The following is a 15,937-nucleotide window of genomic DNA, read 5'->3' on the forward strand; positions in this document are numbered from 1 at the left end:
GGCCGGGATCAGTCCGTGATCCCTGGTGCACGTGGGGCAGGGCCGGGATCAGTCCGTGATCCCTGGTGCACGTGGGGCAGGGCCGGGATCAGTCCGTGATCCCTGGTGCACGTGGGGCAGGGCCGGGATCACCCAGCAAAGCTGAGGCGCAAGGAGGGCCCATCCTCAAGTGCCAGCCCAGTGCTCCTGGGGGTGTTTCTAGATTTCCACCAACCCTTCACTGAGGTCCCTTAGTGAAGGCTCTCAAAGCACCCCATTTGATTTGGGGCAAATCAAAATACCACACTGAGTAAGCGGTGAAGAGACCTGGAAGAAAGGCTGGTGTGTCTCCGCTGGGAGCCCCTCGGCCTGTTTGCTCAGGGTAAATAACAGGATGGCACCATTTGGTTATGACACGGAGCAATTCAGGAGTGAACACAAGCACCACCTGCAGAGAAATGAAGGAGTTCTTACTGCTGAATGGGCTGTACAATGGCAGATAAAATTCACTGTAGATGTGTGCAGTTAATGCTCAGGGTTGGGCACTACTATGCAGGAATGAGAATCTGGCATAATGATAGAAAGCACCATGAAAATGCCAAATCACTGCTCTGCAACAGCAAAACAGCAAAAACAACTGCAAGGAATTACTGGGATAGAGCACGGGGCTGAAATCATTATTGCCAGCATTTTAACTCCCAGAGAACAGGAAGGAAAAGGAGAACTGAAGATGACAACATTTATGACAGGCAGCCAAACAAAAGCACTGTCTGCAGCTCTGGGAAGCACAAAGCTGGGAGTTACTGGAACCCAACTGTGCTCACACCTTGTGCCACTGTCATTGCTGAGCTCAGCTTTTTGCAGAGCTGGAGCCTTAAAAACTACATTGCAACTCCAAATGAAGACATAAGGTAGCGATGATAGCTTAGGTGATCCACGTCAACATCCACTGAAAGCAGGAGAAGGAACTCACAGGAAATGGATTTAATCCAGAAAACATTAAGACCCAGAGCTTGACCCCCTCTGAGGTCAGTGACATGTATCCAACTTAGTGCTGCAGGGTGATGCCACACCATGATGTCATGAACAACTGACAAATTCACCAACCCTTCCATAGAAACTGAGGTTAACTGTAATTTACCTTCAGACAGAGCAGGAAACCCCCAAACCACAGCACATCTGTAACCAGTTCCAGCACCGTGGGGAACAGTGAGTCCAGTCACTCATCACTGGCTGGTCGTAGGGAATGCACAGAACACGAGACTTTTCATTATGTGAACAGCCTACCAAGAATGACAGCCAGTAATTCCAGTACTTCAGAGCTTTTTTTTTCCCTTTCATATATTCTGACACCACGTGACGCCCTAGATGAAGCAAAAAAGCCAAAGCAATGCAAACTGAAAAGAAAGAAGAGTACATTTACCTGGCATACGTCCCAGAATGGTAAGTTATTTTCTGATCCCACAGTTATCACCTACAGTTATCCACACATTTGAAGTTTGGGGCAAGACTCTGTTAATTCTGTTTTGACATAAAAGTAAGACAACACAATTTGCTGCCTCTTGCAGTGAAAACAATTGCAAGCTCTTCTTCCCAGTTCACGTGGGGGTCAGTCTGGTGCCTGCACATACTACAGGCACAAGGGTTGAAACCCTAGGCAGGTTTTACTAAAAATGTTTAAGTTTAACTAACAGGAGCATTCTTGTTCATATCCAGAAGGACAAAGTATTGCCCTAAAATATAATACATTAAAAAAATACAGAAGAGATGCTTATTTCTTATCAAAATAGTGAAGGAGGAAATATTCTGCAGGTTTCTGGTAACCTGAAATCTAAGGAAGAGGATGTCAGCTGCTTTGGGGGAAAGGGGTCTGTCTCAGTAAGTGTTTAACATACTAGGGGCATGTTTGAAGTCACTTAAGCAAAAACAACATAGGAGACAATCAGTATGATGGAATGCAGACACTAACAGAAGAATGTATGGACACAGGTATTTTAGAAAGCCTCCTTTCATCTTAAAATATTTCTAAGGAACCAGTAAGGTAAAATCTAGTGGAAACAGGGAAAATTTGGGAGAAACAGTTCAACGCGATCAACAGATACATTCAATTTTGTCTTCATCACGTTGCTCTCAGCAGCAGGTCCCCCAGGAGCCCTGAGGGCAATGGGGTGTCCCCCTGCCAAGCAGAGAGGAGTCTGCCCCAGGGGACACTGCAGAGGAGTGAGGGACAGTCTGCAGCTGCCAGAACCTCATGGCTGCAAGGACCAAAGAGACAGCAAATGCTTTCCACACACTTTCCAAACACTTGCAAACAAATCTCACCATCAAGTTTTTTTGGTCTTCACCAAAACCCAAATATGCTCCTTAAAGGGATTAAAATTAGCATTGCCAGTGAAAAGTTAATGCAAAACATTAAGAATATCAGCCCAAAACGTGGATTTCATACAGGATGGAAGAGTTTCACAGAGGAGGGACCAGTGATTTCCTTCCCTCTTGTACTCAACAGTACAGCAGACTTGGAAAAACATTCATCCTCTTTAGGTGTGAACTCCCACACAAAGTCACTGCTCCCCAGAACTTCAGTTAAATGAACATTAAATCTTATTCACAAACAGCAATGTGAAAATCTCAACTGCAGAGCAGGTCCCATACCCCAAACCAGCCCTTTCTGAAGCATCCAGTGCTGTCTGTCACACTGTACACACTGGGACACCTCTAGCCATGCACAAGCACAATTAATGCCATTTTTGTCTTACAAAAAGACAGTATGTTGATACTGGCAATAGGAAGATCAAGGTTAAAACTTAGTTTTAAATGCCTTCTTCCTTTCAACTGCTCACAACTGTTTCTAGGGTAAGATTTTTAACTCCTGTCCTCTGTTAAAACTGAGCGTTTTACTCAGCTGAAACACTGAGAACAATCTTTCCATTCTTTTTGGGTCAGCTGTTTATGAAAGTAGTTTTACAATATTTTTTCTTGGATACTGGATTTGTTATTAAATATTATCTGAAGCACAAGCACATATGTGCTTCCCTTCTGAAAAGCAGTTTATGTATTGAGTATGACAAACACATTTTGACTGCTCCAAACATAAGCAGTATAGGTTTAACATGCAAAGTAACTCAGGTACAATATGCAATAATCTTATTTTTGCCAAGTCATTACAGACACTGCCCTACAACTGCAGTTCCCATCACAGTTTTTTTCAACAAGTCTAAAATTTCTAAATACAGCAACACATTTTTTTCTTTTAACAACCAAGTTTGTATTACTTTCCAAAACTCAGTTTACAAGATTTCCAGTCTACTTTTTACCTCCCTCGGTGGTTTCAGCAAAAATTAAGGACAACCAATTCTTTCCAAGCTCTATCCTGGAGCTTGTGTCTGTTACCTCAGTTCCTGGCTCCAAGGAAGCAATGTGAGACAGGACTTTGATGCAAACTAACCCCAGCACACCTTCAAATACAGAGTTCAGTTCCTCAAAGAGCAATGAACTCCTAGGCATGTAAGACTGAAATTCCTCATCCATCACACTCTTTTCTTCAGGTGTTCATACAAGTAAAAAGGGTTTTAAAAAATTTTACTGGGTAGTTTTCCAACTCTCCCAAGCAACCACTTTCACTCCAACTTTCACATACTGTCAGGGTGTTCTTCCCCTTGGTCATCTCTGCTGGCTCTGTTGAGCCCCTCTCTCTTACACGCATTCAAACCACAAATAACAAACAGCACCACACCTTAAATTAAAACAAATTGCTTTCATCACTCAGGCAGACTTTTCAATCAATTAAAGAACCAGATCTTCATTAAAGATGAGATTATATTTGTGCTCACGGACTGCACGTCTTGATATTTAAAAGCCACACAAACGACTTTGATTTACCATAAAAACTTACCCACTTGGCAATTGGACACCCCTGAGAGCTTTTTCCTTCCTTTCCCGTATAAACCACTACCTCTATCCTTACAGCGCTTCCTTTTGCTCCATACCTGCATTTAAAAGAGTTCATGAGTAAAACAAACTGCTGTAGACCATTTTAAAACAGGAAACATTTTCAATAAAATAAGAATAACCAATTTATTATTACTTTACTGAAAACAGAACAAAAATCTTTATGAAGTCAAAAAAACTCCTTTTCAGTTTAAAATCCTATTTGCAAGAGTGGTTTTTAACATCTCTCTTCTGATACTTCTGCCACCAAGGAAATGTTATTTGGGCAAGAAAGTGCTACCTGCATGTAAATCCTAGTGCACTTAGTCACCTTAGTCACTGATGTGACCTTTTTCTTTCCAGTTTCCCACAGCTTCTCTGCATGTGGGACACGGGAAAACCTGCTTTTGCCAGCTGCTGATCTGTCCTTCTATTGACACCTCAGAGCACTCGAACTGCAATCCTGCAGTCACAAGTGCTCAGAAAAGACACCCAAGTTTGGAACTGAAACCCTCACCTCATGCACACCTGAACATCATTTCTGAGAGCTCTACTTCTGCCCTGTTTAGACAGCCAGGAGTACTGTGAGCCTTAAAAGCTGAGTTTTCCTCACCTGTTCTCCATGATTTCTCTCACAGCAGCAACACTGGGTCCTGTCCCGAGGTGTGTGTAATAGGGGCCTTCATCTTTCTCTATAATTTGCTCTGTAAGCAGGTGAAGAAAACTAAGTTGGCACGTATGAAATTTATATACTGCATTAAAAGTAAACTTAGAAATGGTTTACAGACACACCTTGCAAATGAAATCACAATACATCAAATCTGACCCTGAAATGTAATGAATAGAGAGTAGGACAGGTTTGTTTCCTCAGACAAAATTTAATACTTTTCTCCTCCTATTAATCTGCTGTTATTTTTTAATGTTATAAAGTAACCCTAATTATAGAAATATTTTGCATTCTTCACAAATTTTCATTACAGGAGCTGGCATGTATTGACTAAGTAAGATTCCCAATATCCTTGTCGGTAGGAAAACATTATTTCATTTTAGACAGAGGGGAATTTAGGGGAAAAAATAAGTTAACTGATAGTCATATACTACAGAAGACATAATCCAGGCCCCTTAACTAGCACCCTGTTGATTCAGAACGGGAAAGCAAAGATAACAACAATTGTACACAGGCAGATTGCTTCAAGTCTCCGACTTTCTTTTCATCTGTGCACTCGAGTAGTCTGACAACACAGCGTGTACCGCCCTCAGCCAAGCTGTGTTTGGTCTGACATCCCATCCTGCTCACAAGTCACTACTTGTGACTCACCTCAACCCCACCCCATCTCCCCCTGTGCCTTTGGCACAGCCTCTTCCAGGCCATCAGGACTGACAGGGGCAGCAACAGGACCCCCTCCAGCTGTGCTCTCCCACTTATCTGACAGCATTTAGGTGACGCTGACAATGTACTGGGACATTTTTCCCAAGCCACTCAGGCAAAAACCAGTTCTAGACCATCAAAATCGGAACCTGATATACTGCAGATAAATACACATAAAGCACAAGTCAGCGATGGTAAAACAGCAAACAGAGAAACTCCTTTTCCTCTTGGGTTTAAATTTAAGTGGAATATTTAAACCTGCCAGTTGCAATACCAAAAATACTCAATTCTGCTGTGCTTTGCAGGCCCAAAGAACACCAAGCAAAAGTTACAGAAAGGGGAAAAATCATTTCCTCCTGTTTTCTAATGGTGAAGCACTGATTCTTTGTGTAACAGGATTCCTCACATTCAAAGGAACAACACGAGCACGTCTCCATGGGAAAGGTACAGGCAAAAGTTAGCAGAAACACTTACCAACACAGTCACAAGTTGGCAACTCAGACTGTCCTTTTTTTGTAGGTGTATCTATTAAATTTTTTGTGGGGGTATCAAGAAACTTCATAGGTGATTCAAGGAAACTGCTGAGCGTGTTTTTTGCTGGGGAACACCCTGAGTCGCCCGTGCTCTGTGCGTGGTCAGCACCCAAACTGGATGACGTCAGGACGGTCACCTCGCCCACACACTCCATGTTCCTGAGAGCCTCGGCACAAGCTGGTACCTGGGCCCCTCCACAGGGAACAGGCAGCACCTGCACCTTTGGGTCTGCCTGTGTGCCCTGCTGGACACAGGCTGTGCTCTCACTGCTCTTTTCGTTGGCTCTCAGGTCGGACTGGTTAAGGGTTGGAGGCAAAGGGTGTGCCTGACTGCCAGCTGCTGTTTGCTGTACCTGAGAATTGCATTGTTGTGTAAACATCTGTAGGTTTTCGGTTGGTCTGTTCAACAAGGATGCTGTTTTCAGCTGTGAAACAGCCAGGGGATTTTGGGAGGACAGGTCACTGCGTTGGCCACGTGCAACAACTTCATTTTTCAGTGGGTCAGTGCCCAGTGGGTCCCGGGAGCCTGCAGTTTTCATTTGCTCATTCACCACTTCACAGCCAAACAACCTGTCTTTTTTTTTCTCTTGTGGTGCCTCAGGTAAACATCTGTGGAATTTTATCTGCGTTTGGGGGAGAAATAATCTAGTTTTTTCTTGTGATGATGAAGTATTTTGACTCTGTGCTCTCTGTACTTTGGTTCTTGGAGATTTTTTTTCAGGCAGAGCTATTCTGGAGTCCTGGGGCATGGTTTGACCAAGCTTGTGCAGTTTTGATGATATCCAAATGTCCTGCAACTCGTTGTGCTGGCATGACAACAGCTCTAGCTGGTTCTGATTAGCCTGTTGATAGCGTGCTTCTGGAGGCTTCTTTTTGTGTCTTGGTTTCCATGGCACAGCACCGCCTTTCTTATTTGTTACTTGTTTTTGCTTTATCAGTAAGGAACTATAATTATGCCTAAAAAATGCGGATTCTTTTTTCTGCACCACATCTTGGTTATGTTTTGGCTGCCTCTCCTGTGATATTAGATTAATCAGTGATGCCTTTATGTCATTCTTCTGTTGTAAATTGGCCTGGTTTGATTCAATCAGTGCTGCAAGTTGAGTTAGTTGTGCAGCTACATCTTCTTCATCCTGGCTGTGAATTCCTCCTTCCTTAATCAAAGAACCAGTTTCCAAGTTCAAATCATTAGAGGGCGTTTTCTGCTCTAACTGGCCAGGAGTTTCCAAGTTGTTCCCTGTTTGCTGGACATTACAGGAAGCGTTGCAATACTGTCCAAGGGCAACTGGATCATGAGCATAATTTTTCTCGTTAGTATATCCTGAAAGCGATGTTGCATTAGATGTTAAGTCAGATAAAGTTTTGGTATCTCTTGAGGATAACTGTAACTTACACATCTCCCCAGCCAGGTTGGCAGGTTTATCCTGCAATTCTGGGACTGAGCTTTGGCCATTGTATAACACTGCCTTATTAGGGAGCTGCTTCTGCGGGAGAGCGCAGTGAGCCAGGAGCTGCTGCTCGTTCTGTAAGTAAGTGTCTTTGATCTCTTTTAGTGCAGAAGATGTGAAGGAGGACGAGGTGTCACTTTTAAAACTATAGAGCAAGTTGGAAGTTGTTTCTTCTGTACATTCAGTACCTTCAATTTTCGCTGGCGAAGTTGTTCCTAAAGGGGCTTCAGATAACTGTGTTAAAGCTTCAATAGCTACAACCTGCTCCACAGTTAAATTTCTGGTTTTAATCAGGGACAAGAAAGTTGACTGGAGTGTAGGATTCTCAGGCTGTGTCTCCACCTTAGGTACTTCAAAGCCATTCTTTCCTGCCTGCAGTTCCCCTTCAGGCAGGGGAGGACAACACAAGCTTTCCTGCAGACCCCAGATGGAACCTGCCTGCAAAACTGACTTATCAAAATCCTCAGAGATGCTGCACATGCAGTTTTCCTCCTTTATTAAAACATTTCCTTGGTTTTGTGGGTGAGCACAGCCAATGCCAGTTGTCAGAGCATTTACTGTGTTATTCACATTGGTACCTTTCGTCCATTGCAGGTGGGAGTTGCTCGTCAAGTCTGTCCTTTCCTCTACAGACACTTTTTTCAGTGAAGCAACGGCTTCTGGTGGTGAATAATGCAGGGGTTTGATGCCATTTCTGATGGTCTGTGCAAAGGATTTTTTTGGCTCAGCTAACTGACTGGGGGAGACTGCTCTGTCACTGTCTCCAGCATGTTTCAAGTGCTCGGTGCCCGGCACAGCTCCGTGGATGTCACCGTTGACATGGACACCAAAGGATGGCTTCTCATTATGTGCCCACTTCTCTGCTTCCAGGCCAGTCATTCTTTCCTTCTCCTTGCACTGCACATTTTCAATGGGCACTGCTTGATTGCTTTTCACCCTGTATTTTTCACCATGACCACATATACTGCATTCCATGAGTTCTGGTCTGCGGCCATTTACTGGTTTGTTTTCTAAATTTGCCTATAAATAATAACAGAAAAAGTTGTTGTAACAAAAACATTAAAAATAAGCATAAGGCTTCCAGCAATTAAACTCTACTTTGACAGATACTAGGAATATCCTAATTAAGCACAGGCACAGACATTGGAAAATACCAAACAGGAAGCCATAAAAATCCCTGAAGGCTAAAGACCCCATCCATATTTATAGTTATTTTTCCCCCACTGTTAAGGGGCAGAGGAAGAAAGTGTGTACATGTGGTGGTGGGAGACTAAAGAAATGAATGGACAGAAAGAACATTAGCATTTCAAACCAGATGTATAGAACTCAATTTTTAATGAATTGCATAAGCAGATGAAAGTCTCCCTTGAGTTAAAAGCAGGACTGAACTCTAAAGGCTTGTACCACAAAGTTCAGCAGTAATTTGGCATAATTATATTGATTTGGCTAGACCAATAAACTGCCTAAACCAGTATACCACTTGGCTGGACACTGTAGCTAAGGCTGAAAATCAGGTATTCTTGCTTCAAGTTCTTAAAAAGAATTACAAGCCTAAGCTGAAATGAAGAGTAAGGCAATTTACAGCAGCTCACCTGAAGGTTAGTTTGGAAACAGTGTGCTCAGCTTCTGTATTTAGATGGACATCTCCAGTTTCTCAACAGGCTCATGTAAGCTATCCCAAACTGTATTTTAGTAAGTGTTAATATTTCATTAAACACATTCTTCCTCTTTACTGATACCATACAAGTCACATGGTTGAAGCAATGTCAAAATCAAGCTAGAGTCAGAATATTGTGTCCTGGAAGGAATATGTCTGTGGGCCTCAAGCAAGTAGTATGGGTATGAAGTAAGGAGTCATGCAAAGTAAAAAAAAAAAAAAAAAAATTAAGGCAGAAACTTAGGCAGAAACAGCAATAAAGGCAGGAATGCAATTTTTGTTATGCTAATCAAATTTTCTTTATTTATATTACATTTCCTTTTAAAAAATAATTTAAAGTCACAATAGACAGTGCTGGTACTTAATCTGATTGTAACATCTAAGAGTTCTTTAAATCATCTGCAGCCTTAACCCTTACTTACAAGAAAACCAGGCCTGCTTTTCAAATCAGACCTCAGTAATACCAGTGGATAATTAACCCCACGTTGGCACAGCACATCATAGCAGTGCCCAGAAAACACCACCCAGTTTAATGGAAACCATTCAGGCAAATCTGACGTGGTTCTGCAGTCCTACCAACTAAAGGATATGGACTCCTCGTAGAAAATAACTCAGAAAAACAAATGCACACTAGATTTATGATTAATTATAGCCATCAAGACAGAATTGCCAGAAACCCCCAGGCACATGGAGCCAGCTCCATCTGGAGCCCAGTGTTCACCTCACAACTGATACAGCACAGACCCAGAACCCAGAGCATGGCCTAGGTATTGTGAGAGGCATCAAATTCTCACAGAAATGTTATGTGCAAACATGGCCATCACCTATGTAGCCAAGTCAAACTTACAGGAATCACAGAAAAGATGCCTTATTTCACACTTTTTCATTACACACAGATCCTGACTAACAGTCTGTAAGCCTGAGCTCCTCTGCATCCTGCTGGGTTTCAGTCAATGATTCCCAGGGCCAAGGATCACTGAGCAATTACTACAGGATCCCCAAAGCTAAACAGATTAAACAGTTCTATTGCTAGCAGGGGCAAATGCATCACATAGATTTCTGCAGCTGTACCAGAAAATATTTTAAGGGTCCACCACAGGAAAGTAAAACCCCACAATTCTATATCCAAGCAAAAGCTGAATTTCAACTACCTTAATTTAATTTCATAAAGAACTAGGATACGAAATTGCTGTTCTTTCTTCAGCAAAAGTGTATCTAATATCTCTATCAATCCAAAAGTTGTCCCAACAATGTAAAATTGTTATTCAGAATTATTTAATCAGACAATTAGGAGGCTGAGGAGTTAGAATCAAATAGATTAAAACTAATTCCCCACCATCTGCACATTGTCAACATGTTAGAAGGACTGTTCACTACATTAAAAAAAGCTAATAATCTAAGGCTGGTAATCTGGGAGCAGGTGTGGGGAAGGAGGAGGGTCCATCCACAATTAGCAGAGGTGAGAAGATCTGACACAGAATCCACTGGCAGCCCTCAGTCCAAAAAAAAGTCACACCCTGCTCTCAACAAGGTTATTCCTCAATAAAATCCTTCATCTGACCAAAAAAGCACTACTGTGCTCAAAAATACTCTGGATACCCCCTAATCTGCTAGTGCTGCACAGGTACAGTACTGTGTTCCCAAGACCCCAGGGATCCCAGCAGCAAAGTGAGATTACTATTTAAATTATTCCTCTTACTATATTCCACTAACACTACTGCAAGCTGCCCACACACAATGAGGCAGAAAAAAGAACCAGATGAATCATATCCTTGGCATGATTTAGTTCATATTTTGTTTTTCCACATGAAGAATTAATATTGCCATAAAATCAGATATTATTGTTTTAATCAAACTCTGCCTTTTGAGCACTGTGTTGCTTTATCTCTTGTAACTGAACTGCAATGGAGCCTAAAAGATACCTTTCTTCTCTCTGACAAGCAGAAAAAGCCACTGGATAGTCTGTTGTCTGTAAAGTTATTATTTCCCAAAAGAGCGATGCAGACACTAGCAGGGACAGAGCTCGTTTGATTCCTCCCCTCAGCTGAGGAGCAATCCATCTCTAAGTCCTGAATCAGGACTCAAAACAAATGTGAAAACTACAGGCAAGGATAACACTGTGCTTGGGATTGTGGAAGTTAAGCACATGAGTCTGATCCCATCGATTTCTAGGGCTTTTACACGAGCGTAATGAAAAGCTGAATAAACCAGATCAATAGGAGTCATTTCCCTCTCTCTCATTAAGGAGAGCACTACTCTGCCAGGACACAGAAACCACCAACAAATCATGCTCAAGCTTGGGCTCTGCTGCAGTTTGTGCTATTAGGGCGGGAACCACAGAGTCTGCTGTGGCCACTGCTGTAGTACTTAAACTTCATCCAGATATTATCTCTTATGTACACGCACACAAAAATTCACTCTGGGAACTAATGCTTCTAGCAGACACAAACAGCCAGCTACAGCAAATCATTTCACATTCTGAAAAGGGTCTACTATTAACTTCTCTTTTAACACAACATGCTTCTGACATAATGCAAAGAGTCCACCAGTTCACAATCAGAATCCAAAGCTACCCTAAAGACATTTCCACATCTTGTGAACAACAGCAAGCAGGCCATCAGTTTGTGTCTCTCATTTCAAACCTCTAGAGGTGGTGACAACACACTGTACAATCAAGGACAGCACCAGAGTCAAACACTCCCAGAGAGGAGAAATAAAAGATGATGCCCAAACAAACTACTGATAAAACAGCTCTATAAGCAAGTCATGATGAGTAACATGATAACCAATGCCAAGTCCCCTAAAACAGCCCTCCCTGTAGGATTCTGCCCAGGGCTCCATGAGAATACAGTGCCCAACACTCCAAGAATGCTTGCCCCCCCCCCCCAGCTTGTGCCAATAACCAGGATGACCCAAAAGGCAGCTCTTCCAAGGTGCCAACACTCAGCAGCCTAAAAGGACAAGTAGGACTGTGTGCAGTGGGTAAGCCTGGATCCTTTGCAGAGGCTGCAGCCATGCAGCCATTCCCACAGGCCCTTCCATGCTGGGATAGAGCTAGCAGCTTCTCAGAGCTCAAATGCCACAACAGAAGTTTTCTTTCAGAAATACCGTTTGGAAGAAACCCCCAATGTACTTTATCTAACACTGAAAGAGGATGTGTCATTCATGGTCTGCCTGTCAGATGTCACTGCCTCACCAGAGATAGGAGAGCACCAGCCAGCTGACCAGCACAATTTATTCCCACTTCCACTGTCTGCTCCCCAGGACAGGCAGAAATTCAGGAGAATCCAGGACTTGTACTGGATAGGATCAATATACAGGGGGAAGAAGATAAGACATGGACAGGACAGGCAACAGGGAGACAGAGCACAGGTGTGGACAAACAGTAACTTGTGCTGAGTGCCGTGTTGGAAGCCAAGCACTGGTTAGAACAGAGACAAATGTGGGTGGGATGCTGTGCAAACTACAGGCCACCTTCTGGGTACAGCCAAAGGGGTTTTTTGCATTAAAATAAAGGCAGATACAAGAATACCTTTAAGGACAAACGTCTACTTCAGCCCACACCACATGTTCGACTACTGTAACGCAGACAACGTGCTGTAGGTTGCTGCTCAAGGCTGCAGCCTGAGCAGGGTTTCCCAGCAGGCTCCTCAAAGAGAGAACAGCCAAGTAGGGGCCAAGCTGCAAGCTGGGGGCTATTCCCATAAAGCTCACCAGAGGCAGAAAGCAGTTCCCAGCATGCTTGTGTAACAACTGTGGACACAAAAGTCTCAGTGCCCCACACTCCTGCAGCAGCTCAGACCAGGCACATGTTCTATAGGCCTTAGTGCAGAGAATCAGACTGGGGAGCATCGTTAATGGAACACAGCCTGCATTTACATGATGTTCTGCTTCTCAAGAGAGCAACGTTCACAGATGGTAGAGGAACAGGACAGGAACAAAACTATGTTGACAAGTTTTAAGAGAGAGGCTGGTTTATACAGAAATTCAGGGGAACAAGAAGCTCTGCAAATCTGGAGAAAGTCATCTAACCTGGGGCATCCAGGTTTTCCTGGAGAGATCCTCCTCACTCCTGACTTCCCTGGCCCTGAGGATCAAATCCACCCAAAGTCACCAACTTGAGCATCACAGCAGGTTGCATTTCACACTGATCTTACTGCAGCTGCAAAGTCTGCTCTGGTTACTTCCCCCCCCCCATCTGTAGACACAACAGCAAAGAACATCCCCCAAGTTACAGCTTAGCAAAATAAACTACAGGAGACTAATTCTGACTCTAAAGGCTCAACATGGTGACTCCCATAGAAATGTATTTATTGAATTACTACTTGGAAATAGGCTCTCAGCCACAAACTCAAATTGTTTCCATCAACTCTGAGCTCTACGTTGTAGAAAGCTGCAAACAGAAGCAAGAAAAAATAGAGAGTGAAGGACACGCCATTCTCCCACACAGGCATCCAAGAAGTGGATGTGTTAAGAAAGAAAAAACCATAAACATTACAATACTTCTTCTGCCACAGAAGCAAACATAAACAAGCATTTTGCTTGGTGGTTTTTGTTTTCTTTGGGGTTTGGGTTTGGTTTGGTTTGTTTTTTACTGGTGTTTTGAATTACTCAATCATTTGTCTTCAACACTGAAACTGAGCACTCAAAAGAGACCCTGGCAGCTCTGGAAAATATACCGCTCAATTAAGCCACAAAAGAAAAACGATACAATCAGCAGCAATATGTAATCCCTGACAGAACTTTTCCTTATGTGCTTTAACTCAAAAGCAGAGATGAAAGAAATTCAGTCTTTGACTTCACCCACACTCACTAATGCCTCTTGTGGTCTGTGAAACCCTCAGCACAGTGTCAAGGAAAGGCTGCCTGGCCCTGCACTGTAAATGGAGAATCAGCACAGCCTTCACAGAAGGGGCTTCAGGGAGCAGATCACAGCGGTGTGCAACATTCTTCACAAGGTTCTCAAAGAACACTGAAATTCAGACTTATAAAAGAGAGCAAATAATGCAAAGAGCAGACATGATGCTTCCTAAATGAAGCTGGCAGGTCAGCCATTTCCTCCCAGCTGAAGGAGAAGTTGTGTATCCAGGAATAGACGTGGGACTGCACTTCCAAAAGGTTCCTACCTCAGAAAGCAGTGCCCTCACAGAGGACATTAACATGGTCAATGATCAACTGCACAGTAACTATAGAAACTCCTGTTGCCACTTTATGGCCAGAAGGGTTAGTGACATTCTTGGGTGCATAAAAACCCATATAATTAGGGAAAGACTGGTTACTTTCTCTCCTGTACTTGGCACTTTTGCACCTGCCAGTGGAACAAAGCGTCCTGTTCTGGCATCCCTGATTCAGGCAGGACATTGGTATGCTGGAGAGGGCTTCGAGGACCACAGCAATGACAAAGGACTGAAACATCTTGAAGTGAAAGACTCAAGTTCACTCTCTCACTCACTCTCTGCAGTTTGCCAAAGAAAAAGAAAATTGAAAAGCCACAAACTCCTGCCCCGTCTATGTGGAAAAGAATGCTGATAACAGAGGGCTCCTTGTTCCAGCAGACAAAAGTACAACAAGACTCGGTGACTCCAAGCTAAGGCCAGAGAAGTCTGGCCTTGAACGATGGTGCACATTTTTGCAGAGGGACAGAGAAAGAGCAAAGAATTTAAGCATCTTGTTAGGTGTTTTGATGCACTTTTCATCCATGGAAGTTTTCAAATTTGAGTTCTTTGAGATATTTTTAAAACGTGATCCTGAAGCCAAATAAATGGATACAGTCTTGCAACCTCTCAGCAAACAAACAAGTGTTTGCCACATCTTGCCTGGGTGAGACCCAAATGTGATCCAAACTGATACAAGTAAATTTTCCTGCAGTTTCAATACAGCGAAGATCCCAACTGCTAACAACCCAACTCCCACAGTGCCTGTAACCTAAGCAGGAAGATACTCAGGTCTTTAACTTAGGACCCCACAATCTGCTGTACAGCCAATATATTGTTTACAAGTTGCTACATGCCCATAGAAGCTCTCAGACCAGAACTGCTAAGGACGCACATCACCATTCTAGCCTGGTTTTAAAGCTGCTGAGGGGCCACGAGACTAAAAGGTGTAACTCTTTAGCAATAGAAAAGTTGGTGACAGGTAGTTCAGAGAAGCAGCTCAAGGTAACTCAGATTTTGAAAAGAGAAAAATAGCCATGCTGATTACTTAACCCACCAAACTACAAGGCTACAGCACTATCCCGGATTTTGCATCTATGTTTTGCTTACTCTCTTGAGGAAAAAAAGCCTAAAAACTTCCTAGTGATGTTTCTTCTTCTAGCTAGCACACATCTATGGTTTAAATAAAGCTCAAAATGGAATTCACATTGTACGTAACTTCACTTGTTCTTCACAGGAGGAGCAACTTTCACTCCCATACGGGAAGAACAGCAACGCTGTTGTGGAGCAGCACTGCAACAGTGTTGACACTGCACAACTCAGACAGTGAGCATCTGTCACATGAGGAAATGCTGCACATCTTTAAACACACAAGGTTCTCCTCTCATAAGTTCAGCAAACCTCTATTTTAGGAAAATTAAACCTTGCACCCCATTTTACTAGAGCTTCAATTATATCAATTAAATTACAAGCAATACAGACAGCACCAACACTGAGAAACAAGTTCACAGTTAAGACACAAACCACTCAGTTTTAAGTCAGTCTCAAAAAATTCTAATATTCTAAAAGGCTTAATATTAAAGTTGTGAGGGACAGTCAGATATAGTCTATATTCTATTTTTATATCAATAATGAAAAGTGATTATTGTTAGTTGCTTATAGGTAAATCCTGTTTTCCTTTTTCTTTAAATTGTTTAAGTTTCATGTGCTTAACATTTAAAAAGAAAATGCCTTCATAAAAATGCACGAATTCTTCTTACCTTCCAAATGAAATCCTATAATTAAGAATTAAATCTTTAGGTCTCTACATGGGCAAGGCTTCTACTATGTCAATGGGAAACTCTGCTGCTGTAGTATCTGCTAAATTAACT

The 15,937-nt window shown here is 42.7% G+C and overlaps 1 protein-coding gene and 1 long non-coding RNA gene across 7 annotated transcripts in view; one reads left to right on the forward strand and one right to left on the reverse strand.

Moving 5' to 3' along the window:
* Positions 1 to 15,272, forward strand: part of LOC135417799 (uncharacterized) — a 55,199-nt gene extending 39,927 nt beyond the window's left edge. Inside the window, exon 4 of the long non-coding RNA XR_010432210.1 lies at positions 7,851 to 15,272. This is a non-coding gene — a long non-coding RNA (uncharacterized LOC135417799). The remainder of the gene's footprint in view (positions 1 to 7,850) is intronic.
* Positions 1 to 15,937, reverse strand: part of TET1 (tet methylcytosine dioxygenase 1) — an 81,946-nt gene that overhangs the window by 33,672 nt on the left and 32,337 nt on the right. For all 6 annotated transcript variants that reach the window (XM_064662273.1, XM_064662271.1, XM_064662274.1 and 3 more), the window contains 3 exons: positions 5,750 to 8,276; positions 4,520 to 4,610; positions 3,872 to 3,965 (listed from right to left, as the gene is read on the reverse strand). In XM_064662273.1, the coding sequence (XP_064518343.1) occupies positions 3,872 to 3,965; positions 4,520 to 4,610; positions 5,750 to 8,276 (2,712 nt within the window). The remainder of the gene's footprint in view (positions 1 to 3,871; positions 3,966 to 4,519; positions 4,611 to 5,749; positions 8,277 to 15,937) is intronic.

Source organism: Pseudopipra pipra, chromosome 8 (genome assembly GCF_036250125.1).
Source record: "Pseudopipra pipra isolate bDixPip1 chromosome 8, bDixPip1.hap1, whole genome shotgun sequence".
NCBI classification, from domain to species: Eukaryota; Metazoa; Chordata; class Aves; order Passeriformes; family Pipridae; genus Pseudopipra; species Pseudopipra pipra.